The sequence below is a fragment of the Delphinapterus leucas genome, chromosome 17 (assembly GCF_059928025.1).
Source record: "Delphinapterus leucas isolate spDelLeu-1000000601 "Yukka" chromosome 17, BTC_Dleu_Yukka2, whole genome shotgun sequence".
Lineage (NCBI taxonomy): Eukaryota > Metazoa > Chordata > Mammalia > Artiodactyla > Monodontidae > Delphinapterus > Delphinapterus leucas.
This window is the reverse complement of record NC_143145.1, coordinates 10,572,486-10,597,534: the sequence shown is the minus strand read 5'-3', so window position 1 is coordinate 10,597,534 and position 25,049 is coordinate 10,572,486. Positions and strand designations below refer to the sequence as shown.

Genomic DNA, 25,049 nt, shown 5'->3' with positions numbered 1-25,049 from the left:
CGACGCAGGGGACACAGATTCGTGCCCCGGTCCGGGAAGATCCCATGTGCCGCGGAGCGGCTGGGCCCGTGAGCCATGGCTGCTGAGCCTGTGTGTCCGGAGCCCTGTGCTCCGCAACGGGAGAGGCCACAGTAGTGAGAGGCCCGCGTACCGCAAAAAAAAAAAAAAAAAAAAAGGCTTACAGACAGGGAATTTGGAAAGAGTCATATTTTTATGTTTGAAAATCTCTAGACTATTGGATTTCCCTGAGATTCATCTTTTTATTCCCAAGTCTGTAAAATGGAGTCAAGAGAGAAGGTAACAAAACAAAATGACTAAACTAAAAAACTGAAAATAAGAACTCATTCTGGCAGACTCTGCGATCCTCGGGGAGGTGGGGTCCATTCACGCCAGGAACCTGGATGTGGAGAGCACTGCTCCCCTAAAACAAGGTCTGCAGACCCTGCCCGGCCTCGAGAACTGTCTGCCAAGGGGCTTTTGCAAACCGAGGGGAAGCACTCAGGTTCTCAGCATGATCAGTGCCAGCTGGCAGGCCACACCTTGAGCAGATGGCCCCTAAAACCCAATTCTGTAACTCTGCCCACGGCGACGGTGAGCCTGCCAAGCGAGCACGTGCGCAGATGGCTTACCTCGACTGCTGGGACAGGCCCTCGAACTTGTTAGCGGTCTTACTCGATGATGACGGACCCACATCGTTACCTAGGGGGAAGATCAAATGTGAAAAGCCACGTTTTCCAACAGGAAATGGAATGTGGGGACATAGGAATAGGCAGGCAGGCCACCCTCAGGGTCCAGAAAGGAAGTCAAAAGCCTCAAGCTAGAACAGTACACATTTCTGACATTACAACGAACCGGTTTGGGTCTTGACAATGTTTTTGTTCCTATTAAATATTTTAAAAAGATGACTGATCTGCTCCCTGGCAAGGCCTCCAAGGTCACAGGACCTGGGGGATGTCCCGTAGGTTCAGGATCTTGTCCTTAGCTTGGTGGCAGGGGAAGCAGAGTAAGGCTTCAAGTTCACCACAGATTCCCACACCAGCGGACCACCACTGGGGACCACTGGTGTGTGTGTGTGTGTGTGTGTGTGTGTGTGTGTACACACCATTATTCAGCAGGGTGGTGGTGACTGGCCATCTGCTGGGCAAGGCCCTCAGTCACTTATTTACCAATCATTCGTTCAAACATGAGAATGTTTATTAAGCATCTACTATGTGCAAGACATGAACATGGAGGAGGAGGCACCAAGGCAAGTTAAACCTCACCAGAGTATGTCATCCCTCCTGTGAGGGGCACAGGCACGACCGACGCTGACAGGGTTGGGTGCTGTGAAACAAGGAGAAGGAAATAGCACCTAAAGTGAACTGGTCATGGGCTTCCCTGGTGGCGCAGTGGTTAAGAAACCGCCTGCCAATCCAGGGGACACAAGTTCGAGCCCTGGTCCTGGAAGATCCCACATGCCGCGGAGCAACGAAGCCCATGTGCCACAACTACTGAGCCTGTGCTCTAGAGCCCGCGAGCCACAGCTACTGAGCCCGCACACCTAGAGCCCGTGGCTCCACAACTACGGAGCCTGCACTCTAGAGCTTGCGTGCCACAACTACTGAGCTCACGTGTCACAACTACTGAAGCCCACACGCCTAGAGCCCGTGCTCTGCAACAAGAGAAGCCACTGCAATGAGAAGCACGCACACCGCAAGGAAGAGTAGCCCCTGCTCGCTGCGGCTAGAGAAAGCCCGCGCACAGCAACAGAGACCTGACACAGCCAAAAATAAATGAATAAAGTAGATAAATTTATTTTAATAAATAAATAAAGTGAAGTGGTCAGAGGGGCAGGGAAAGTCCTCTCTGGGGGACACGGACCCTGAACAGTGAAACACCTTCAACAGGGGAGCAGCAAGACCAAATCCACGGGCTTGTCGAGGAGAGACAGAGAGACTGGCCAGAATCAAAGTGGCCTCTTCTGTGGCCCGTTCCGTGCTGGGGGGAGCCCAAGCGCCAGGCGCCCAGGAAGGACCCCAGGGGCCCACTGGGCTTGGCTATCTCTGGGGTGATGCCCCCTCTCCTCGCCTGCTCGCCCTTCCAGCGACCGCTCTGGACACTCCACGTGCTCCTGTTTCTGCAGAGCCCCCTCCCCTGCCTGGACGCCCGCAACGCCTCCCGGGTGGCGCTGACGGGCTGGCTGAAGGGGGGAGTGAAGGGGGCAGGCCGAGCAAGCACCCGGACTAACGCTCACTGTGCAGAGGCGCCCACGCTCTCCCTCGTCACAGCAGGGGGAGCTGGCCCCATCCTCATTTTAAAGATGAGGAGACAGGGTTAAGTGACCCAACGGCCACAGGTCACACGGTCGCACGATGTACCTAGTGGTCCTGTACACAGATGCACGCACTTCTCATTACCCATCGTGACGCGCCAATAGCAATATTGGTAATAGCAACTACTGTGTATTGAGCACTTACTCTGAGTGAGGTACTCTGCTAGGTACCCCCTAGTCGTTACGTCTGTGAGATATAAAATGGAAGGCACTTACATTGTGTAAAAAGAAACAAAGAAGTAAAGCAAAGGTCAAGGTCAAGCAGCTGGTAAGGGCCAGGGCTGGGACATAAAGCCAGGCAGTGCCCCTCCAGGGCCTGCGTTCAACCACCACACTCGCCCCTCCAATCCCAGTCCCACTAACCTACAGGACAGGGTGCAGCTGGCAGAGCGCTAAGGTGGGCGCTCCCGGACAGGACTTCAACTCCAGGACATACATACAAGAAGGAACAAGCTCAACTGGTGCTACCAGGGCCAAAGACTTTCAAATACAGTTTTATTTTAATAAGACACCCCTCCTAACTATCTGTATATTTCCACGAGTCTGTAACTTAACAATGAAGGACTTCTTTGGCAGCCTCTCATGACATCCTTCGAGCTGAGACTTCCTTTAAGGCAGGCATTGCTTTTCAGCACGGTATGGGAATAAGCTGTCGCATCTGCTAATTTCCGTTCCAGGTAGAAGACACCCCAAACCAGTGATTCTTCACCCTATTAGGCGCGAGATTGAATATGAGACCATAAAGGCTGTAAGAGCCCCTGGCTCTGCCTGGGGCCGCCCACTCTGTCACACAGACAAGCCGTCACGTCAGGGGCTGTGGTCCGACAGCCACAGCTCATATGTCCAGTGTCCTCACTTAACCCTCCCCTCTGGCCACGCTCCAAAGACACTGTGTGTTTTTATGCCTCTGTAAATTTGCCCCCTCTGTTCCTTCTCCCTGCAACACCTATCCCCTCCCACTTGGGGTAAATTCCTTTGTAACCTTCAAAGGGTCTCTCCAAAGTCAATTTCTGAGAGTTCTTCCCAAGCCAGACTCGGTCTCTCCACATCCCCGGTAAGCCTACAACTATTCACCACAGAGGATGATCAGGGGCAGATTTTGGAGCCAGACAAGCCTGGTTTTGAATTCCAGCTGTACCACCGACCAGTGGGTGTGAGTTCTGATGACACTGCTTTTTCTACTGAGCCTCAGTTCCCTCCTCTTCTTCTTCTTTTTTTTTTTTGCGGTACGCAGGCCTCTCACTGTTGTGGCCTCTCCCGTTGCGGAGCACAGGCTCCGGACGCGCAGGCCCAGCGGCCATGGCTCACGGGCCCAGCCGCTCCGCGGCATGTGGGATCTTCCCGGACCGGGGCACGAACCCGTGTCCCCTACATCGGCAGGCGGACTCTCAACCACTGCGCCAACAGGGAAGCCCCCTCATCTTTAAAATAGGAATAACAGTACCTGCTTCACTAGATGGGCACGAGCATCATGAGAGAGAAACCACGGGGTGTAGTTCATGGTGCTGGACCACAGAGGGCATGACACAAACGGAGATCACTGTTCTGAGCTCTCTGATGAGATGTAACAAAAATGCAGGTGATTTATTTCCTCAACGAGCGAGCATTTCACAGACAGGGGCTCTACCTTGTCCGTCCCTGCAGCCCCACTGGAGCCCAATGTCCGCACAGAGCAGTCACTGGGCACTGCTGAATGAAGACAAGGCCCACAGAGCGGACTCCTCCACTCCCCCCTGCACAGCCTGGTTTCTTGCGCACCTGGGTGGGGAGGCAGCTGTGGTCTGGCGGACAGGAGCCCTGCTGTGCCTGGGCAGAGAAGCGTGGCTTTGAAAAAGTTCCAAAAATAGGACAGCACTAGGAGGAGGCGCACAAGCATGGAAACAGCTCAATCCTTTTTCCTCTCTCGGTGCAACCTGGGAAATGACTGGTACACACACAGCTGTGTGAGGAGAGGGCTGGAGACGGACGGTGGGCAGACAGTTTAAAAAGCTGTGGCCAAGGGCTTCCCTGGTGGCGCAGTGGTTGAGAGTCCGCCTGCCGATGCAGGGGACGTGGGTTCGTGCCCCAGTCCGGGAGGATCCCACATGCCGCGGAGCAGCTGGGCCCGTGAGCCATGGCCGCTGAGCCTGCGTGTCCAGAGCCTGTGCTCCGCAACGGGAGAGGCCACAGTGGTGAGAGGCCCGCGTACCGCAAAAAAAAAAAAAAGCTGTGGCCAAGACTCCAGGTCACTTACTGTAGCTCAGAAGCTGTGGGCCAGGAGTGTGGAACGAGAGGAGGGCACTGCCCAGCAGTGCCTGGCACACAGGCTCTAGGAGTCTTCTGGAAGAGTGGGTAATTATATGAACCTCGGAGTCAGAAATAGGTTCAAATCCAGGCCTTGAAGTTATCGGACAAGTCACCTGACCTCTGTGATTCAATTTCCTCATCAGTAAACCAGGGACCATGACAGTCCCTATCTCATAGGACAGTTGTGATGGCTTAATACAGTAACGAATGAACAAGTGCACAGCAGCTGGTACATGGTGAATAATCTATATATGGTGGCAGCCATTGTTATTTCTAGAACTCCACCTAAAATGGGGTCGGAGTGGTGGGGGGAGGCGACTTGAGAATATATTGGGAAATCCAAGAAAAAGAAAGAATCAGGAAGTTTCTACCCAAAGGCTCTTTTACAAGCCAATACTACTTCTAATATGTAGGCGTGGGGGACTTGGATCAAACATTTCAAATACTGACCCATTTTACCTGGAAGTTCTGGCCTTGAAATATGAGAAGGGAATCATCTTGTGGTATAGTTTTTCGTCCATTGTCTACTCTCCATTAAAAAAAAGAGAAGCGTATAGAACTTAAGTCCCAGTGGCCAAAGATAAGGAATGCAAGTGATTCTCAGAGGTCTCTTAGCCAGGTATTGGTGGAACACGGATCAGAACTCAGGCTTCCGGAAAGTTTGCTCGGTGCACTATATGGTTTCCCAGGATGCACCCCGTAAACACTTCTCTGAATACATGACAAAGGATGGAGGTCCCAGGGAAAGCTGATCTCACGTAGTCATTACAAGAATCTCAAGTGTGAGAAAAGGCTTAATCTTATGGCCACCATGAACTAGATAACTGGCTGCATTGTTTTCTTTGCTCTCACCTCTAAGAACCTCAGTGTCAAACCCGTGGTCTATTTCCAGCTGCTGTATGTGACCTTGTGTTATGCATTTTGTGACGACATAACCCTCCTGGACTTCATCTTACTTTGCTCCCTTTATTCTCCCTTTGTCCTCATTTCCTTATTAATTTAATTTGAATTGTGTTAAAATGTGTTGGTCTGTTAGAAAGCAAGTAATAAACAACTTATTTTATCTCCAAAGGTGAGGTTTAACGACATGCCACTTCAAAAATCAACAGTCCCCGCACCTAGTTGCTTCTGCCACCGGCCTAGCTGTTTTCTGATCGAAAGCCTGCCTCTGCCGTCTCCCTAGACAGATGGCCGAACCCACCACCATAGCGGGGCTGCAGTATGTGATGCCCGGGCTATCCTGGGCACCGTGGATGCTGTGGTCCTGGCAGGGAGGAAGCCCGGGGTGGCCTCCCCACACACCAGGGCTCCGTGCTGCAGAGACGAGGTGGCACAGCCAGGCAGGGGGTGCCTACCTGCCAGGCTACCTTCCCCCGTCTCCATTCACAGGCAAAGAAACAACTGCCGAGACAGGGGAACAGCCAAGGGGATCACTGAGCCGTCAGTGCAGAGCTCAGCAGAGCAAGGAGAGCGCGGGGGCCATGGGGTCTCCCAGCCACACGGGCTCCCCACTCACCAGCTGTGAGAACTTGGGCATGGAACTGAACCTTTTGTGAATCTCAGTGTCCTTAAAATCAAGCCCCTTGCATTTCCTACTCTGTGGAACTGGCCTGAAGAATTCAATGAGTGCTATTAACTAGCCCCAGTTTACAGCCAGAGAGACTGAGGTATGGAACGATTCAAAGGTAACTGCTGAAAGCCACAGGGCTACCAGGTGGTGGAGGTGGATTAGAATCCAGGCAGTAGGACACAGGTCCACACCGGAGCTCCACTGAGACAGAGACAGCTCGTGCCCTCGTAAGGAGCTCATACTGCACTGGGAAAGACAGAAAGGCAACCAGAACCACTGTGTGATAATCCCTATGCCAGAAGGAGCAGAGAGTGGGCATGGGGGTGCTGGCTGGGCCGGGGAGGGTCTCTGAAGCAGGTCCCTGGACAGTAGATCTGGAAGGATGACTAAGCATGAACACAAGTGGACAGACTGCTCGAGGCTGAGGGCACACTATGAGCAAAGGCTTGGCTCTCAGGGGAGAGGATGGAGTTGGGAGCCTACCAGCTCAACACGGCAGGCACGTCCCAGGGCAGGGGGTGGGCAGGTAAGGCCAGGGCGAGCTCAGGGCTGTGCTACTCCACCTCCGCATGCCTGCCCCCCACGCCCCAGTCCAGATCTCAGACAGCCCAAAGGCCCTCACCTCAGGGGCTGTGGGGAGACGGCAGGTTTAGGGGAGCACTGGAATGATGGGTGCCTAGAGGGAAACCGCAGGTACCATAAATGCTGCCTAGGAATCTGGTACCCCGTGTGCCTTATTAATTAAGTCTGACCCCTGCTTCGGCTTCTGGATCACAACGTCAGTGGGAGACAGGTAGGGATAAAACCCGCGGTGGTCATACAACACAAAGCATGAAGACCCGGATCTGAGCCACTTTAACCTGCCTGGTGAGAGGCTTGTTGCCGTCCCGCGTCTGCAGATGCCTTTAAGAACATCTCCCCTGTGTGCTCGCACACCGACTCAGAAAGAACGGCCCTGACGGCCACAGAATTACCACCTGGGGTTGTCTGTGACGTGTACAGTGGTCACTTCTGCGTGGAGAGATTTTGATTTTTGTCCCCTGAGGCTGGGGGTAGGTGGCAGCCAACTGCTCAGGGCCCACAGCTTCCAAAGCTTGAAGGCTCCCGCTCACCGTCCGGGGCACCAACTCACGCTCATCGAGGGGTAACCTTGTTTCTTGGTGAAAAATGCCCCTTGTCCACAACGAAACCCACCCAAAGCCAAACCAAAGCAAATGAACACCCGCTTTTTTCCTAGTCCTGCTGCTTAGTCTAAGAAAGGGATGATTCTTAAGCCGGGAAACAGAAATTTAGTAAATTTAACTGCAAACTGATGGAGTCTGTGAGGCACAATGAACTTTATGCAGAAATAAAACCCGAGTAAACAACAGGATCAAAATCTAGTGAAATTCGAAAAGGTCAGTCTATGATTTGTGGTATGAACACCTGCAGGAAACTGGTGACCTTCAGTGGAGCGTTATTTGGGGCAAATAATTCTTCCTCTTGGAAGAATCCTTTTGGAAGAATCCTGGGGACTCCTGAAGGCCCTGGGGTGGGGCCTCGGGCAGTGTCAGGGACCTGCATGGTGCTGACGTGCGCCTGGGCGCACCCTCCCCGCAGCCGGTCTCACCGGGAACAGATTTGTCAACACCCGCTGCAAATTTCCCCTCCCCGCGAAGCCTGCCGACGCAGCTGGACACCCTGCTTCAGCATTTCCACAGTATTTGGTGAAGAACGCACGGCACTCGTGTCCCTCCTGGACCACGAGCTCCTCGAGCACAAGGGTGGAGAAGCCCAAACCCCAGGCACCAGGCCAGTGGAGTGAACGGCTAAGCACAGACAGTCCACACGCACTGTGGCATCTGGGTCACATGACACACAGGCGTGGCCGTCTGCAAATGGGCAGCATGGCTTTTCCCAGAAGATCCCCAAATCCAGAACACCTATTAGGGGCTTTCTGACGAGGCCCTTAAAAGCATTCAGCTGAGCTCCCTATCAGTTACAAACAAACAAAACAGCCATGACACGATTCACTGGCAAGGGGAGGTGAGCCATGCAAACCAGCAGGGCCAGGACCCCGTGGGCGCCGGGAGACACCGGGCTCTTGAGCGAACCTGGTGGCAGGCTGGTGAGCTACAAAGGGAGATAAAGACGGAAACCGTGTTCCTTGTGGATAGAAATTTGTTATCAGCCACCAGTGTCACTGAAATGGTAAACTACTAACTGATCTGCGCAGGTCTGTTTATTCTCAATCGATTATGAGGTACCTACTGCATCCTGGGCTCGACTCTAGGCTCTGTGAACACAGAAAAGACAGACAAGGGCCCTGCTCTCACGGAGCTAGGTTCCAGAGACCGAAAAACCAAACACAAATAAAACACCTGTCAGCGGTGATCTGGGGTCCTGAGGGAAACACTGGGCGGGGGGGCTCCCTCAGAGAGGATGGCCCAGGAGACAGACATGCAGGCAGAGGAGGACGGGAGGGAGCGAGGCTTTCAAGCCCATGACAGAGCTGCAGGGAGGGGGCGGCCCCAGGAAGGAAAGAGCCCGGTGGAGCCAGAGGTGAAAGCAGGCCGGCGAGGCTGAGCGGGGGACAGGAGCTGGGAGGGACCAGCCTGACCACCTGGGCCCTGGTGGGTGTCTGGTGCCCAAAAAGTGCTCAGCAGCTTATCACTAGTACACTTTTTAAGTGGTGGTGGTATTTTCCCCCATGTTTCTTTGGCCATAAGAGGCTGTGCAATCATATGTATCCAGGCCCTCACCCAGCGTGGGTGCGGTCTGGTCCATCTGCTGGGTGTGCTGAGCGCCCACTGCCCCCCGAGCCCCGTGCTCTGCCTGGCTCAGGCAGTGAGGGCCCTGACTGGAGGACAACTTACCCCAAGGAACTGCGCCTTTGTTTGGGGGCCCGTGAGGTAGTGGGCTGGGAGGGTCGGATAGGGTTCTCTTGTGTCCGGGCGGTGGGGGAGGAGGCCTCTTCTTGGACAGAGTGGAGCTGCCACTAGAGGTCTGGGTGCTTAGAGGGAGTGCTGAAGGTGGGCCAGTTGGACCTGGAAAGGAATCGAATGGTGCAGGAAGGTTAATCCCGGTCTCGCAGATGGAACAGCCTGTGTGCAGTCACTCCCATGCATCAAATGGAGTGTGACACACAGAGACCGAAGCACGAGGCTGGGGATGGCCAAGTCCATCGACCCGGTAATCCCCAAAAGAGGGCTTTTAAAAATTGCTGGTAAAAAAAATTAAAAAGGAGAGTGTGTGCTTTTAAGGAACAAAACGTCAGCCAACATGGAACACTACTGGGTTCAGATCATCCTTTGGGTACAACGGGAGAAATAAAACACACACATTTTAAACCAGTAACTCACTGGAACCACGGCAAAACCTACAGAGGAAGAAGGCACACAGCACTGCCAGCAAAGTCAATGGAGAAAGAGCAAAATACTGACTAAGGGCTTCCCTGGTGGCGCAGTGGTTGAGAGTCCGCCTGCCGATGCAGGGGACGTGGGTTCGTGCCCCGGTCCGGGAAGATCCCACATGCCGCGGAGCAGCTGGGCCCGTGAGCCGTGGCCGCTGAGCCTGTGCGTCCGGAGCCTGTGCTCCGCAACGGGAGAGGCCACAACAGTGAGAGGCCCGCGTACCGCAAAAAAAAAAAAAAACAACAAAACCGACTAAACCTCCAAAGGGCCTCACGTGGAAACATGAACACTGGATTCATAGAATAGGGTTTCTCTCTTCACTGCAATTTTTTTTTTCAGTCAGCAAACGTTGCCTGAAATTTTTTTTTAAATGACTTTTATAAATAATGAAGGTTCTAGTGGAAAGGGTTACTTGGAAAGAAGGGAAATCCAAAAACCCTTTTTTCCTCCAATTCTGAACTGTTCTAGAAATCATAAACCACCTATTATATTGGAAGCTTGAACAAGTTACATAAGCTTCACTGATTTCTATAGGTTAAAAAAAATTTTTTTTTTAATTTTTGCCTGTGTTGGGTCTTTGTTGCTGCGCGTGGGCTTTCTCTAGTTGCAGCGAGCGGGGGCTACTCTTCGTTGCGCTGCGCGGGCTTCTCACTGCAGTGGCTTCTCTTGCTGCGGAGCACGGGCTCTAGGTGCGCGGGCTTCAGTAGCTGTGGCACGCAGGCTCAGCAGTTGTGGCGCACGGGCTTAGTTGCTCCGTGGCATGTGGGATCTTCCCGGACCAGGGCTCAAACCCGTGTCTCCTGCATTAGCAGGCAGATTTGTAACCACTGTGCCACCAGGGAAGCCCTGATTTCTAAAGGTTTTTAAAAAGATTCTACTTTCTCCAGAGGTAATGATAGGATAGCAATAATGATATTAATATCACACACACACACACACCACTACTGCAAAAGTTGACTTTTTGACCTAACGCTTTAAGAAAAAAAGGAGTTTGTTTTCAATGAGCGCTATGGGAGTAGTATATATGCTGTTAATTTTGTTTATTCCAAGAGACACTGAAGTGGCCGGTGTGTGCCGAGCACTATATGCTGGGCACTTTGACAAATCTCTCTTTATGATCATTACCAGGTTATGGTTTAACTGGACAACAGTGTCCACAAACATTAAAAGAGAAAAAAAGGAAAGAAACAAAAAAAGCTAGGAACACTGCCACACCAAATGTTTATCGCAGGATAGCAGGTACCTGGTGATCCAGAAAGGCTCCAAAAGAGCTTTTTACATTCTGCATATTAAAAGAGAAGCGTAATTACTGCTGGCCTCCTTCCTTGGGAAAACAAGCTTTGCTATTTCCCGTGATCAATTACCGCTCAGTACAAACACAGATTTAAACCCCCATTTCTCAAAGACAGTCTCGTCTTGGAAGTAAATACTGTTCATCTCAGTAAAATGGTCGTGTGCTTTAGAATTAAATGGCCCTAGCGGCAGTATTTATTCTCAGTCCTACTGGTGAGATACGTGATGGAAGCCTTACCGATATCCCCAATCAACGCCTAATTACGGCACCAGTCACTGAAGTTTCAGAAACTGTTTCATTTTTGTAACAGTAAAGGCATTGTTATTTTAGCCTTGTGTTTGTGCAGTGCTTCCTAGTTTTCAAAATGTGTTCGTACATGCTATTTGCCTTGATTTTCATAACAACCCCGTGAGGCATGTAGGTCTGGTATTACTGGCCCCATTTGGCAGCTAGGAAAGCGGGGCTGTGTGTGATTAAGGGTATGGAGCCACGAGGGGCGGAGCTGAACCCTGATGCAGGTCTCTGGAGGTGGCGAGGGCTCGCCCCGTCCTGAAAGCCAGGCCAGCATTTTCTGGGCTCGCCACACGAGGAAAATGGCAACAACAACCCTCGGTACTAGGAAGTGTAACTTTCCTCTTGGAAATAAATGGAGAATACATAATAGACAATGGTGAGATTCCCCAGCAGTTTCATCTGTATCGCCATCTAGGGACTTCCTGATGCAATGCATCTGGAAGGCCATAATCAATCCGTTTCAAATCCCGCCTGGAAACACAGATGGCCAATGGGGCTATGTCTCTGGGCAAAGCTGTCTGCGTACGTGGTTTTAGGAGTGATCAGACCAGAGTTGTCCTGTAACCACAAACCAAGCAAAATCAAGCTTCCTGAATCACCATTTAAAAAATGTAGGGGTTAGTGTTCCCTTCCTGACGTCATCACAGCCTTGTCTTACTTTCAGACATCAGCTACTACAGTCTCTAATTATCTGTCTTTGCTGACTTGTTCATTGCCTCTCTGTCCACCATGCTGCAGGTTCTACCAGGGTCAGGCTGTTCTCTGGCCTGGTGTAGAGAAAGCTGCATTTAGTAAATACAGTATCGAATTAATGGATGAATAAACTTCTACTTCTCTTGTTGTAAGGCTAGTGATCCTTAAGGAAGACAGAACGTCTCACTTAGGGTGACAGATCAGAAACCAGGGAGAGAGGGGACCTGGGGAGAGAGAGTGTGAGGTTCGAAAATAAATATTCAATACTGTAATGGACTTTCATGGCAAACAACACACAGACCCACCTATTGTTCTGTAACAGAAGCTACAGAAGGGAAGATGCCATGAAATCTTCTTGGCTGGTAGGGCATGAGTTAAAAAAGGGTGAAAAACACTATATCAGACCCCAGAAAAGCAGACAAAATTTTATAACTTTACTGTAAAGAGCTCAAAAGACTTCCAAAATAAGTAACTAGTCTTTAAGCACTAAAAAGGATGTTTCCTGCAAACTAAACCTGAGCATTGGCTTGGTCAGGAAAGAAGCAATTCTGGAGGGGTAAAGAAAGCTAAAACAAAACAAACTAAAAAATAGTAAACACAGCATCAAACAAACTCGAAAGGGGTGGAGGCAAGATTAACAGGTGGGGAGGGGACTCGGGCAGCCAGTTTTCTTCCCTCCACTCTGCCAGGGCCTGTGGGAATAAGGAGAAAACACCCTAAGCCACATTTGCCGCTAATACTGGCTATTATGTCAAACTATCCTCTAACACTTTTTCTTAAAAATACGGTCTAGACTTCCGAAGCTGCCATATATAGCTCCCAGGTTAAATTATTAGAAGGTCTTCTACAAGGAGGCAGGGTGTACCAACGCAGCTCTTACTGGGGGTTCACGTGCCTGGGGTTCTCCTGTATTTCCAGCAGCCTCTTGGTCACTCAGTTAGACGTTCTGCCAGGGCTTCAACGCTAGTGGCCCCGTGTGAGCTGTGCTGCCTCGAGCACCTCACCGTCACCGGCTCAGGGAGGTCCCTCACTGAGGCCTGCAGCTCAGACGTGTGGCCACCATGTGGCCAGAGCTCGGGAAGCCCACACGTGTCACGCCGCCGTGCATCTCAGAAGCCTCGAAGTTAATGACAGAGTTATATAGACAACTCTGGACAATACAAATGACAAACTTACCATTTTCTAATGGTTTTCACAGTACAGAACTTAAAAAGAATGGAAAGTTTCTATCATTTAAAAAGTAGATAGGGACTTCCCTGGTGGTGCAGTGGTTACGAATCCACCTGCCAATTCGGGGGACAGAGGTCCGAGCCCTGGTCCGGGAAGATTTCACATGCCGCGGAGCAACTAAGTCCATGTGCCACAACTACTGAGCTCGTGCGCCACAACTACTGAGCCTGTGCACCTAGAGCCCGTGCTCCGCAACAAGAAAAGCCACCGCAAGGAGACGCCCGTGCATCACAAATAAAAGTAGCCCCCCCCCCGCCACAGCTAGAGAAAGCCTGCACACAGCAACGAAGACCCAACGTGGCCAAAAATAAATAAAAAAATAAATAAATTTATATATTAAAAAAATGTAGATAAAGATGCAAGAATATTTACTTAGAGAAGAACTGTGTGTAGTAGGAAGGCGCTATCATCATCTCCATGCTCAGGTGGGGAAACAGAGGCACGGTGCAGAGGAGAGGGGTGTGTGGAGAAAGCACGGTAGGCTGGCAGCAGGCCTGGCAGGATCCCAACATGGCAGTGACACTGTGACAGACGCAGCGCTGCACACAGAACATGGAGGAGCCATTCACGTGTCCTTCAGTCTCCTTCCAAGACACTGATCATTAAGAGAAAAGTGCCGAACTCAAGGGGCTCAGGGTTGGTTCTTTAACACTCATAATATTCTTTTTTCTTTTTCTTTTTAAAAGGATTTTTTTTGCTTTTTAAAATTTATTTAGGGCTTCCCTGGTGGCACAGTGGTCGAGAGTCCGCCTGCCAATGCAGGGGACACGGGTTCGTGCCCCGGTCCGGGAAAATCCCATGTGCCGCAGAGTGGCTGGGCCTGTGAGCCATGGCTGCTGAGCCTGTGCATCCAGAGCCTGTGCTCCGCAATGGGAGAGGCCGCAACAGTGAGAGGCCCGCGTACCGCAAAAAAAAAAAAAAAAAAAAAAAAAAATTATTTATTTTTGGCTGTGTTGGGTCTTCGTTGCTGCATGCAGGCTTTCCCTAGTTGCGATGAGTGGGCTTCTCATTGCGGTGGCTTCTCTTGTTGCAGAGCACAGGCTCTAGGTGCGCGGGCTTCAGTAGTTGTGGCACGTGGGCTCAGTAGTTGTGGCTCGTGGGCTCTAGAGCACAGGCTCAGTAGTTGTGGCGCACAGGCTTAGTTGCTCCGCGGCATGTGGGATCTTCCCGGACCAGGGCTGGACCCCGTGTCCCCTGCATCGGCAGGCGGATTCCCAACCACTACGCCCCCAGGGAAGCCCTGCTCATACATTCTTACGTGCAAGACGCACAACAGCATTCCCTCTGCTCCCCTTTCCGCACCCTGGCGGTCAGGTGACCTTTGCTCCCCTTTCCGCACCCCGGTGGTCGGGCAACTGGGCTGGCGAGCCCGGCACTGCTGAGGGCAGGAGTCACAGACGTGCTCTTGGCCAGCAAGGAGGCCAATGCAAGGCGATACACGTGTGCAGTGCTTTAAAAAGGATTGAGAGAGACGGACAAAAATAGGCAGAACAAACAAGCAAACAAAAAGCCACTCACACACACACAAAAAAAACCCCAGAAAAGTCAACACAAATGAAGGACAATGGTCCATGGGAAGCTTTAAAATTGAGCCACTCAAATGGCTACCTTCCTGTGAGATAAAAAAATCCCAGGAAACTCTACAGTCATCAGCATATGAATAAAGCCACTCACAGGGAAACATCTCCTAGGCAAGCCCAACTCCTGGAGCAGGGCACTTTCCTACCTTCAGACCCCGGGGCAGTCTTCTCCCTGGCCACCCCCCCTCTGCCCTAACTGTTGCTACAGACCTCAAATGAGTCAGAGAAATGGTGTATAAAATGCTTACACAACTGAGTTTGGACACAAACATGGTGCAGAAGGATCGTCAGCAAGTCAGTTATCACAGCCCCAGGACATCTGGGTTAGTTTTATGAGTGTCCCCTCCTTGCTCTGGCCACACATTTCTAGGACACGCCTTCACTGATTCTGCAGTTGTTTGTTCACTCAGCAGGCACTGATGGAGCCCCCCTCTGTGCCAGGGACGCAGGGACAGCTCATTCCCAGCCTCCGTGTGGAGGAGTTCTGCCTCCAGCGGGACGGGGGAGTGAAAGGAAGACTCCCTTCACCCTCTCTTCAAACCTGGAGCGCCACCGACTGCTGCCCCTGATGAGCGCACAGCTCACTGCTTTCTCACCCACTGGAGCGCGAGCTTCCAAGCAGGAGCTCCCCGCTCCCCCTCTGCTACCTTGCCAGGGCCCAGGACACGTGCAGAACCAAACACATGCAGCAGGACCCAACAGGCCCCCGTCCTACGTACTGAGTGCTCACGCTGTGCCAGTCGCTTTACATACGTTACTTCACGTTCTAAGCAGGGAACCCAGCCAGCCACACACCTGATTCTTATTTTTCAGATGAAGGCCCTGAAACTTAGCAAGATGAGTTAAATGTGAAAAGGAGACCAGGGCAGGGACAGGGTTAGCACTTGGTGGGGAGGAACCCCAGCCTCCTAGGTGGGGCAAGGGAGAGAAGAGGATAGAGTGGGGTTTGAATTCACAGCGGCTCACAGCTGCCCAGCAGGCACGGTCTGGTTGACAGATGGACCTGCCTTGGAGGGTGTGTTACTCTCAAACTATACTCTTGGATTAACGTGGGTGCTTAGCTCTTCACCTACAGGGATGGCGAGGGCAGCACCGGGTTCAACATTCTCCATGACGAGCACCCACGGAGCCCTCGGTGCACCAGGCCCTGAGCCGCTTTTGTGCAGATCACCTACTGGTTTATCAGACCAAGGCTGGAGCCTGTGTGAAACAGGAAGTCCACGTTATAGAAAACGTGTGTGGACTGCAGGATTCCTACAGGTATTCACAGGATATGCAGAGGTGCTACACGATGCCTGAGTCCAGGGGACTGATCTCACAAACAGATGGGAATGAACTGAAGTTAGTTAGCATATCACTTCGTGCTTCTAAAAGCTTGAAAACTTAGTTCATTTAAGTAAGTCAAATAAGCTTCTTGAGATCAGACTCATCGTTCATTTACTTGACAAATCCTTTGAGTGAAAGGTGCCCACATCATGCCAGGCTTCGCCATTCAGAGCGCCTGCTTATTTACCAGACTTGGGCAGCTCCACCCCGGTTCCTATTCCCCAAGGACGCTTCTTTAAAGCTGAGGAGTTGCAGTGGCTCTCAAATGTCAGCAGCAGAACCCTCCCTGGGGCACAGACTAGGTGCCAGGTGCTGAGCTGGAAGATTCCCGTCCCTCTCACTAACCTCCACAAAAATCTCGTGTCAAGTACAGTCTGTGCCACGGCTGTGTAAAAGGTGTGGAATTTTACAATGGGAGCAAACTGCAGTTCTGTAGCTTAAAATGACTTAAAAAGCAAAGCTACACTGTTGTCCAGCGCCTGTTCTGGGGGCGGCATCACAGTACCATGGTGCCCAGACCTTCTTCCCTACTCTGGGGACATGTGTGGAGTCAGAGTCTGAACAGTCCTGATAGGAGTCCCTCGCGGTAGTTCAGCTCTCTGCATTCTACCAAATGCTTTCTCATATATTGTCTCACTGGATTCTGATGACAAATGCACGAGGAAGACAAGACAGAGATGGACCCTCTTCCCCAACATGGAAAAGAAGAAACTGCCATAGAAGATCTGGTTGCCAAGTCCTAAGGCCCACTTTAATTTTCTATCCTATTTCAGCCACCGCGTGACATGGAAGTTCCTCAGCCTTTTCAGGGCTCTGTTTCCTTAGCTGTACGTCAATCTTTCAGCATCCCTCTAGCTCTAAAAAAAAAAAAAAATCCAGGTTCTGTGACATGATTTTAGCTGAAAGATGAAGAACAAACCAATCTTGGCGATCCTGAAGAATATCTAGTCTTAATAAAGATACCGTGAAGTGGGGGGCTGGGCGGAGCTGCTGACCACGAGTGGGAAACTTCTGCATACTTAATTTTATAGCTTTGATTTAATCTCGCTGGACTTCACATCTGAAGAGGGCGTAGGCAGCAAAATGTTTCAAAGGCTTAAGAGTGGTGAGCTCGGGATTCTGAATTGCGAGTCGTCCAGCTCTGACTGGAGCTCTGCTCAAGCACAGGGGGCTTTGCCCGATGGCAATTTAGGTCAAACTCCTTACATTTTCATGAGGCAGCTGCAAGTTTTTGAAAATACTCCTGAGCTGGATTCAGAATAATTCCTTCTACTTTTGTCCTCTGTATTCCTCTCGTTAGTGGAAACTTTATCAGTTGTTTCTGCCTCACCGGAAACCATCATCCTTACGACCCCGAAGTTCTCAGTGTGGAAATGACTTCTGCTGCAAGCAGACACCTCTGCTTTACCTCCACGGGAAACTAGCAACCCAAACAACAAGACATCCTTGTTCCATGCAAACGGTTCAATCAGTTCAACAGAATGAAATGAAGAAAACGTGAGGAAAACAGAGGAGAGTTATCTCTGCGCAGAGCATCGGCTGGTCTTCAACTGTGTCTTCTGAGAACTCCATTCAAACATTATCACTATTCCAAATGTGTGGGCACGTGAGCCAAGCTGCCTGCAGGAAGTATCTCCCGCTTCGAACCCCTTATAAAAGTCACGGGCAGGCTGTGCTTCTTGTCTCACCAGCTCAGACCAAATCTCCGAATCTGATGTCCTGCTATGAGCAACCTGGAAGAACACTCTGGCTGTAGCGGAGAGGGATGTCTATGTTCAATTATGGGATTGGGGGTGGGGGCAGTAAGCAGTCTATCCTTAGCCGACCACGGTTGCTATGGCCAAGTCTCTAGGCACTTGTTTCAGCAGGTGCATCACGACATAAACTTGGTCTTTGTCTCTGGGTCTTTGGGAAAGAGCTAATCAGAATTTATTCAAGGCAGCAGAGATATACTTGGCACTGAGTCAGTATACTTTATGGGTTTCTGCGTCCCCTTGAGACAAAATTATGGAAAGGGGTAGAGGGAGGTGAGGGTGCCTCCTGGCCCCTAGGACTCTGGTGTCATTCTCTCCTGTAGCCCTTTTCCAAGGTTCTCAGTGACCGGGAGGCTCTCTGATAGGTCATCACCACTTTTTTTGGTAACCACGATCAGGGGATGTGAACTCTTGGAGAGTAACTCTCCACGGTCTTTCTTAGGGTGCAGAAAGGGACTCTCTGCTCTTAGCAGACTGCCACCCTGCTGGGGAGCATCATCGCCCCGCGGTGAGAGGTAACACAGGCCTCTTGCGGCACACATCTGCGCCTTGTTATGCTAGTGATTTAAAAGGCACATTCCAGCATGATGTGTGGAATGGTAAGGGCACCACCGGCGGGTAAAGCCTTTGGGTTACGTGCGCCGTTGCTCTTCTGGTCACTGGTTATCTCTGATGAGTGCTGTTTATGCCCGAGCCTCATTTTAACTTTCTCCACTATTTTATAATCTATGAGGCCATTGGGGTCTAAGAACACTGCTCCCATTTATAACACTATTTCAATGGAGAATAAGCTCTGAAAAAACACTGCTTTGAATAAAGCTCACATTCCCCAGAAAATAGCCCCAGTGTGATTCAAATAGGCACGCATTGTGCACCGGGGCCCTCAAACCTGCGCGAGCACGAGCGAGCGGAGGACACGGGGAGGATCCTGCACTTGGGTTTATGGCTGAGACCAGACCGGAAGCTACAGCTCCGGGTACCTCTCGAATACCCCCGGGAGGGGTGAGCCCTTAATGTTATCACTTCTGTGTCTTGACTCGTCCCCATATAGGTGGGAATACATGGACTTTCTGTGCAGGGCATTCGGTGGATTCGGGGAACAGGATGCAGTCTTCATGGACCGTCACTACCTGGCATGAGCCCCGTGGGGGCATGTGACAACACATGGCACAATGACCCTCCTCTGGTAAGATCCTGCCCCAGGTGGTATCTCGTGGAAAACCAATCGCCAGAGAGCACAGGAGTGTGAGTTCAGGTCACACAGGACCTGGGTGAGGATCCCAAACCTCCAAGAGCCTCAGGCCAATTACTCTAGAGCTCTGAACCAGGACCCTGTCTGCCTGGTGCCAGCAACTGTCCTACCTTACCTTGTTCTGTGAGCGTGAAAAGAGAGGTGCTGGGCTTAGGGCCTCTCGTAAAGCAAAGGGCTTCGTAACTATTGCCTATCACTGTTACTACATTTTACTGTAGAGGAAAGAAACTTCTCAAAGAAGAACTCAAATTCCACCCCATATTACACAGGAAAGAACGCTGGTTTGGGAGCCATGTGGACCCTGGATGGAACCTCAACTCCACCACTTACCGGCCGCATGACCTTTGGGCAAGTCATTCTACCTCAATTTTCTCATCTGTACAATGGGCGCAAAAGCACACACCTCACAGGATGGTTGTAAGGTTCACACAAGACAAGGCACGCGGAGTGCCCGTAACACTACTTCTCGGCTGTAACGTGGCAAATGGTGAGGTCCCTGTTTCAAGCTGCCCTGACATCACAGCCCACACTCTGCCACTCAAAGGCACCTCGAAATTCTTACGTCAAAGCTGGGTCAACTCCCAGCTCTGAAGATGGAGTCACAAAGCCCTTCCCACAGCCTGTACCTTTCCCGGCGTTTCTAGGAGGCAGCGGGGGTGCCTCCGCAGTCGGCGCTGTGGGTGAGTCTGTGCTTGTGGAGACAAAGATCTGGTTGGTGAAGGCGCCGTAGGAGAGCCGTTGTTTGTCCCGCGGAGTGCTGAAGCCCGGCAGTGACAGCTTGTCCTGCGGGGAGGTGCTGGAGGAGTGGCAGAAGCTCTGAGGTCTGGGTGAGCGCTCTTTCTTGATGGGGCTCGGCTGGCAAATGAAATAACAGTGCGGTGGGTCAGCTGATAGTCCAGGATGACGCTTCAGGTGTCCGGAGGACTCTGCAGGGCAGGCTCAGGGGGGATCTGGGCTCCTGTGGCTCTCTGCGTTTCTGGGGGGTCAGCCACACAAAAGCCTAGGAGCCACGACACAGCACAAGGGAAACATCCAGAGAGTACACTTCTCACTCTCCTGTCATTACCAGGGTCCCACCAGGGACATGCTGGTTAGGGAGCATTGTATTCAGAAGTAGAAGGTCACACGGATTTAACCTTTAATCCACAAATACCTCCCCTGTGCAGGGCACGTTCACCAACAACTGAACAGTAGCTACTACATTAACTTTTCCATCCCTGCTCAGCCCTTTAACGTCGAAGCTCTCCACACTCACCTCTCTCCTCATTTTACACCCTCTCAGGAAGGAGCCTCATCTGCACCCCTGGCCGTGACTGCCACCTAATGTTGGGGACTCGGGCCTGTACGTCCAACCTCAACCTCTTGGATTCCAAACACTTTCAACCACCCATGACGGATCGCTGGCGTTTGCACTCGGCTCACAGCATCAGCACCCATGCAACTTCCCAAGTGGGAAGTCTCCCAACCTCAGTGGCATCGAGAGCCACCCAGTCCTGCACGGAGAGCTCAGAAGTACCCCTCGGACCCACAACTCGTGCAGGCACTCACCAGCACCCCCTGGACCACTGGTCTCCTGAACAGCCCCTGCCTCAGTTTCTTTCAGCTCCAGCCCATTTTCCACGCTGCAGGCAGAGCTGGTAGGAAACCCTGCTCTCTGACAGCAAAGCTCTGTTGGCCTGTGCCTGCTCAGATGAAAGCCAAAAGGCTGAACTTGGCCTACCACCCCCTTCACGCCCTTCCTGGTCTAGGCTGCCTGACACTTCAGGGGAGCCTCTTGCCTCTCCCCACCCAGTGCATGTGAAGGCACCTCACACCTCATCCCAACCGGTCCTCTGATGTTCAGGCCCCATGATGACCCCCAGCCTCTGCACATGCTGTTCTCCCTCCCCAGAAGGATGCACTCCTTCCTACTTCCCTGCCTGGCAAGCTCCTCACCACCCTTAGAAACCCATCTCCCACAGTGTTTCCTTGGTAAGGTCTTCACTGCTCACCAAGGCTGAGGCAGCCGCCCTGTCCTCTGAACACTTCTCAGGAATTTCGCCAACTCTTACTATAATGGTTATCTTGACTGTGTCGTAATTGAGCTTCTCTTAAAATGGTGAATGCCATTAGGACCCCTCGGTAGGAGCACCTTTGACTACTCCTTACATCCTGCCTGGGAAAGAGGAACCAGTGGATCCACAGCTGATGAAAAATGCACGCAGGAACCTTCAGAGGTAGCAACCGACAAGGGATTAATCTCCAAAAATACACAAACCGCTCAGGCAGCTCAGTATCAAAAAATGAAACAACCCAATTAAAAAATGGGCAGGAGATCTAAATGGACATTTCTCTAAAGAAGACATACAGATGGCCAAAAAGCACATGAAAAGATGCTCAACATCACTAATTATCATTGAAATGCAAATCAAAACTACAATGAGGTATCACCTCATACCGGTCAGAATGGCCATCATCAAAAAATCCACAAACACTAAATGCTGGAGAGGGTGTGGAGAAAAGGGAACCCTCCTACACTAATGTAAATTGGTATGGCCACTATGGAGAACAGTACGGAGTTTCCTTAGAAAACTTAAAACAGAACTACCATATGACCCAGCAATCCCACTACCGGGCATATACCCAGAGAAAACCGTAATTCAAAACGATACATGCACACCTCAATGTTCACTGCAGCACTATTTACAACAGCCAGGTCATGGAAGCAACCTAAACGTTCACTGACAGAGGAATGGATAAATAAGATGTGGGACATATATATGATGGAATATTACTCAGCCATAAAAAAGAACAAAATAATGCCATTTGCAGCAACATGGATGGACCTAGAGATGATCACACTAAGTGAGTCAGACACAGAAAGACAAATATCATAAGATATCACTTATATGTGGAATCTAAAAAAAGGTACAAATGAACCTTCAGAGGTAATTCAGAACTATCTATGATAAAGCCACACAGAACTGGGTTTAATCCCTGAGACTGTCTTTACTCGCTGTGAGACTTTAGATAAACCACGTGATTTCCCTGTCAGTCTTCTCCTCTGTAAAGTGGGACAATGACAACACCCCAATGGGCTTTTGATAGAGATGACCTGAGGTGACACGTGCTCGCTGCCACCTAGTTCATATTTAAACACTCAATCAGTGACAACTTGTTATTTATTAATTAGCTGTTTTGATGACTAATTTTATGTGCTGACTTGGCTAAGGCTATGGTGCACAGGTGACTGGTCAAACACCAGTCTAGATGTTGCTGTGAAGGTATTTTTTATATGTGGTTCACATTTAGGTTAGATTTTGAGTAACAGGGGTGGGCCTCATGCAGGCAGTCAAAGGGCTTAAGAGGAAAGACTAAGGACCCCCAAAGGAAGAAGCCTTTCTGCCTGAAAACTCAGGACTGCACCCTCAGCTCCTGTGGAGTCCCCAGCCTACTGGCCTGCCCTGGGGATTCTGGCCGGGCCCGCCCCAGGCATGTGAGCCAGCTCCTTAAAATGAATTTCTCTCCATCTCTACACCACACACATACCACACGCAACCCCACACACACCACCCACCCACCCACCCCTACTGGTTGTTTCTCTGGAGAAACCTGACCAATACAGCTATTAAGTGGCACTCAACAAGGATCAGAGACTAAACAAAGAAAATGGCCCTGGTGAATCAGGTCATAAGACCAAAATCAATCTCACAAAGAATGGGTCTTATCTGTATAGTGGAGAAAACCTGGGAGAAGGGCTAAGGAATCAGAGGCACTACGTACACTCACTTTGTCATCCAGATCATCATCGCTTTCATCCATCTCCTCCTGTCGAAGATTCCACTCATATTCTACGTGGACATGTGGATTGAACTTTCCAGATTTAGCCTGGGAAAGCTGAAAGTAACAGCAGGTGTAACCGCTGTAATTTCAATGCCAGGCACCCGGACATTATATAAACACTGAGCAAATCCCACCTCATTCCTGGTTTCGGATTCATCACCAGTAGCTGCACTGCAGGCAAAACTCTGATTATACAAACGGGACTGCCACAGGACAGACTGAAGAGGAATTGCGAAGAATTACGGGTGAAGCCTTTTTAATTCTGGTAACGTGACTTCTCTCCAAAATTAAAAGCTTTCTCAATATTATTAAAATAAGCCTCAAAACTGCAAATTCCCGCTGGAAGGCAAAATCAGAGTCACTGAAGTGCGACAGGTAGGTCAGCAGGCCTTTAAAGTCAGACAGTCCTGGTTCCACCCATGGCCCACTTTCTTAGTCATAAAATGGGGCAAGGGTAACTCCAACGTCCCCAAAGCATTCTTGTAAAAATAAAGACGTACAACTGCTGGGCCTGGGTGGGTACTTGGCACTTAGCAGGAACTCAAGGGAATGTGACTTATCTTTCCTATCTTACCCTTCCCTGTGGTTGAGAGAACCATGCTCTACGCAAATGCCCCGAGGTATAAGCAAGAGCTAGTGGGACTGGAGGTGTGTACACAGGATGGGGGGAGGGGAGGGAGGGCACTGGACATTCTGAAAACCATTACACTCCGAACTTTACTTGCTCAATTTTTGGAACTGGCTTCCCAAGTAATTCTTTCCAAAAAAAAATTATTTTTGATTTTTGGCTGTGCCGCACGGCTTGCAGGATCTTAGTTCCCTGACCTTAGTTCCAGGGATTGAACCCAGGAACTGCAGTGTTTTACCCACTGGACCGCTAGGGAATTCCCCAAATAATTCTTTACTGTTAAGCTACAGAGAAAGACTAATGTCTGGCAAACAAAAAAAGCAGCACCTTGGGACTTCCCTGGTGGTCGAGTGGCTAAGACTCTGTGCTTCCGCTGCCGGGGGCTCAGGTTCGATCCCTGGTCAGGGAAGCAAGATCCTGCCCCCGCCCACCATGTGGCACGGCCAAAAAAAAAAAAAAATAAGCAGTTTGTCTGGTAATAAGACCTCTCAAATGCCTTTTAGCTGCTACACCATAACTGTACTCAAAAGACATGGATGACAAATTTATCATTTTACCATTTTTTCAAATGTAGCCTGAGTGCTTGTCTGGATTTCTTTAGCCAATGTCCAAAAAAAAAAAAGAGAGCAAGAGAGAGAGAATCTGCTTCTCTCACTCCAGTCGTGGTTTCAGAGAACACCCTTTTAGGGCAGTTGGGCTCACCCCTCTCCCACTCCGCTTACCAGATCTTCACACTGGGTGGCCTTCAGTCTCTTTGCTATGTCCAGGGCAGTCTCTCCAGCCTGGTTAGCTAAAACAGGTGGAATACAGTTGCATGATTATCTAAGATACATCTTGAAAAGGCAAAGAACAATCCTCAGATGACAATGGAACAGGCATGTCTAGGTTTCAGCCAACTGAATGCTCTCACCGCAGTTATTAAAAGACGCTTGGCCACACTTACCGACATCCACGGTGGGTTTGCTCCTGAGAAGCAGCTTCAAACACTCAGGTTTACCATACATGCTACAGTAGTGCAGAGCCGTGTTCCCCAGGGCCGTCTGCTTATCCAGGTTCCCACTGAAAAATGAAAGTATTAGAAAAAAAATGACTTGCTCTATAACTTAAAACTACAGATGAACCACTTTTCCCCATGCTAACAACTGAGTCAAATTTGCGACCTACTTCTTAAAAGCAGGGAAGATGATGATGTTCCTAACATGACACTTCCATTTATAAGCAACATAATGACAATAACAGCCAGCATTTATTGAGTGCCTACTGTGTACGGGACAGACACACGTCTCCTACGTGTATTAGCTCATTTAGTCTTCACAACCACCTGACGGGGTAGGTATACTATAACCCTTATTTTTTAGATGAAAACAGAGAGGATGAAGTGCTTGTTTGCGAGACTGTCGAGACACAGATGATGGAGCAGGGATTTGAACACAGGCAGTGTGTCTCTGGAGCCAATGGTCTTAACCACTACGCTGAACCACCTCTATGGAAGAGGCTGGGCGATTGTACAATCTGGCTTGTGTCCAGGCACCGTTCTCCGTATGTGAGTTCAAATCCCCTCACTATTTTAATCGCTCTCCTTTGGATGAGCTCTAGTTCCTCCTCCTAATCTGTAGC

At 50.5% G+C, this 25,049-nt stretch overlaps 1 protein-coding gene across 15 annotated transcripts in view; it reads right to left on the bottom strand.

Moving 5' to 3' along the window:
* ASAP1 (ArfGAP with SH3 domain, ankyrin repeat and PH domain 1) overlaps positions 1-25,049 on the bottom strand; it is a 370,853-nt gene that overhangs the window by 29,563 nt on the left and 316,241 nt on the right. For 10 of the 15 annotated variants that reach the window (XR_016388225.1, XM_089898507.1, XM_089898504.1 and 7 more), the window contains 6 exons: positions 24,376-24,491; positions 24,155-24,222; positions 22,745-22,858; positions 19,609-19,837; positions 9,023-9,193; positions 630-699 (listed from right to left, as the gene is read on the bottom strand). Coding sequence is in view for 14 of the 15 variants with exons in the window: in XM_089898507.1 (XP_089754633.1) it covers positions 630-699; positions 9,023-9,193; positions 19,609-19,837; positions 22,745-22,858; positions 24,155-24,222; positions 24,376-24,491 (768 nt within the window). In the remaining variant the exon portion in view is untranslated. The remainder of the gene's footprint in view (positions 1-629; positions 700-9,022; positions 9,194-19,608; positions 19,838-22,744; positions 22,859-24,154; positions 24,223-24,375; positions 24,492-25,049) is intronic. The other 5 variants (XM_089898506.1, XM_089898509.1, XM_089898511.1 and 2 more) reach the window with 4 other exon arrangements.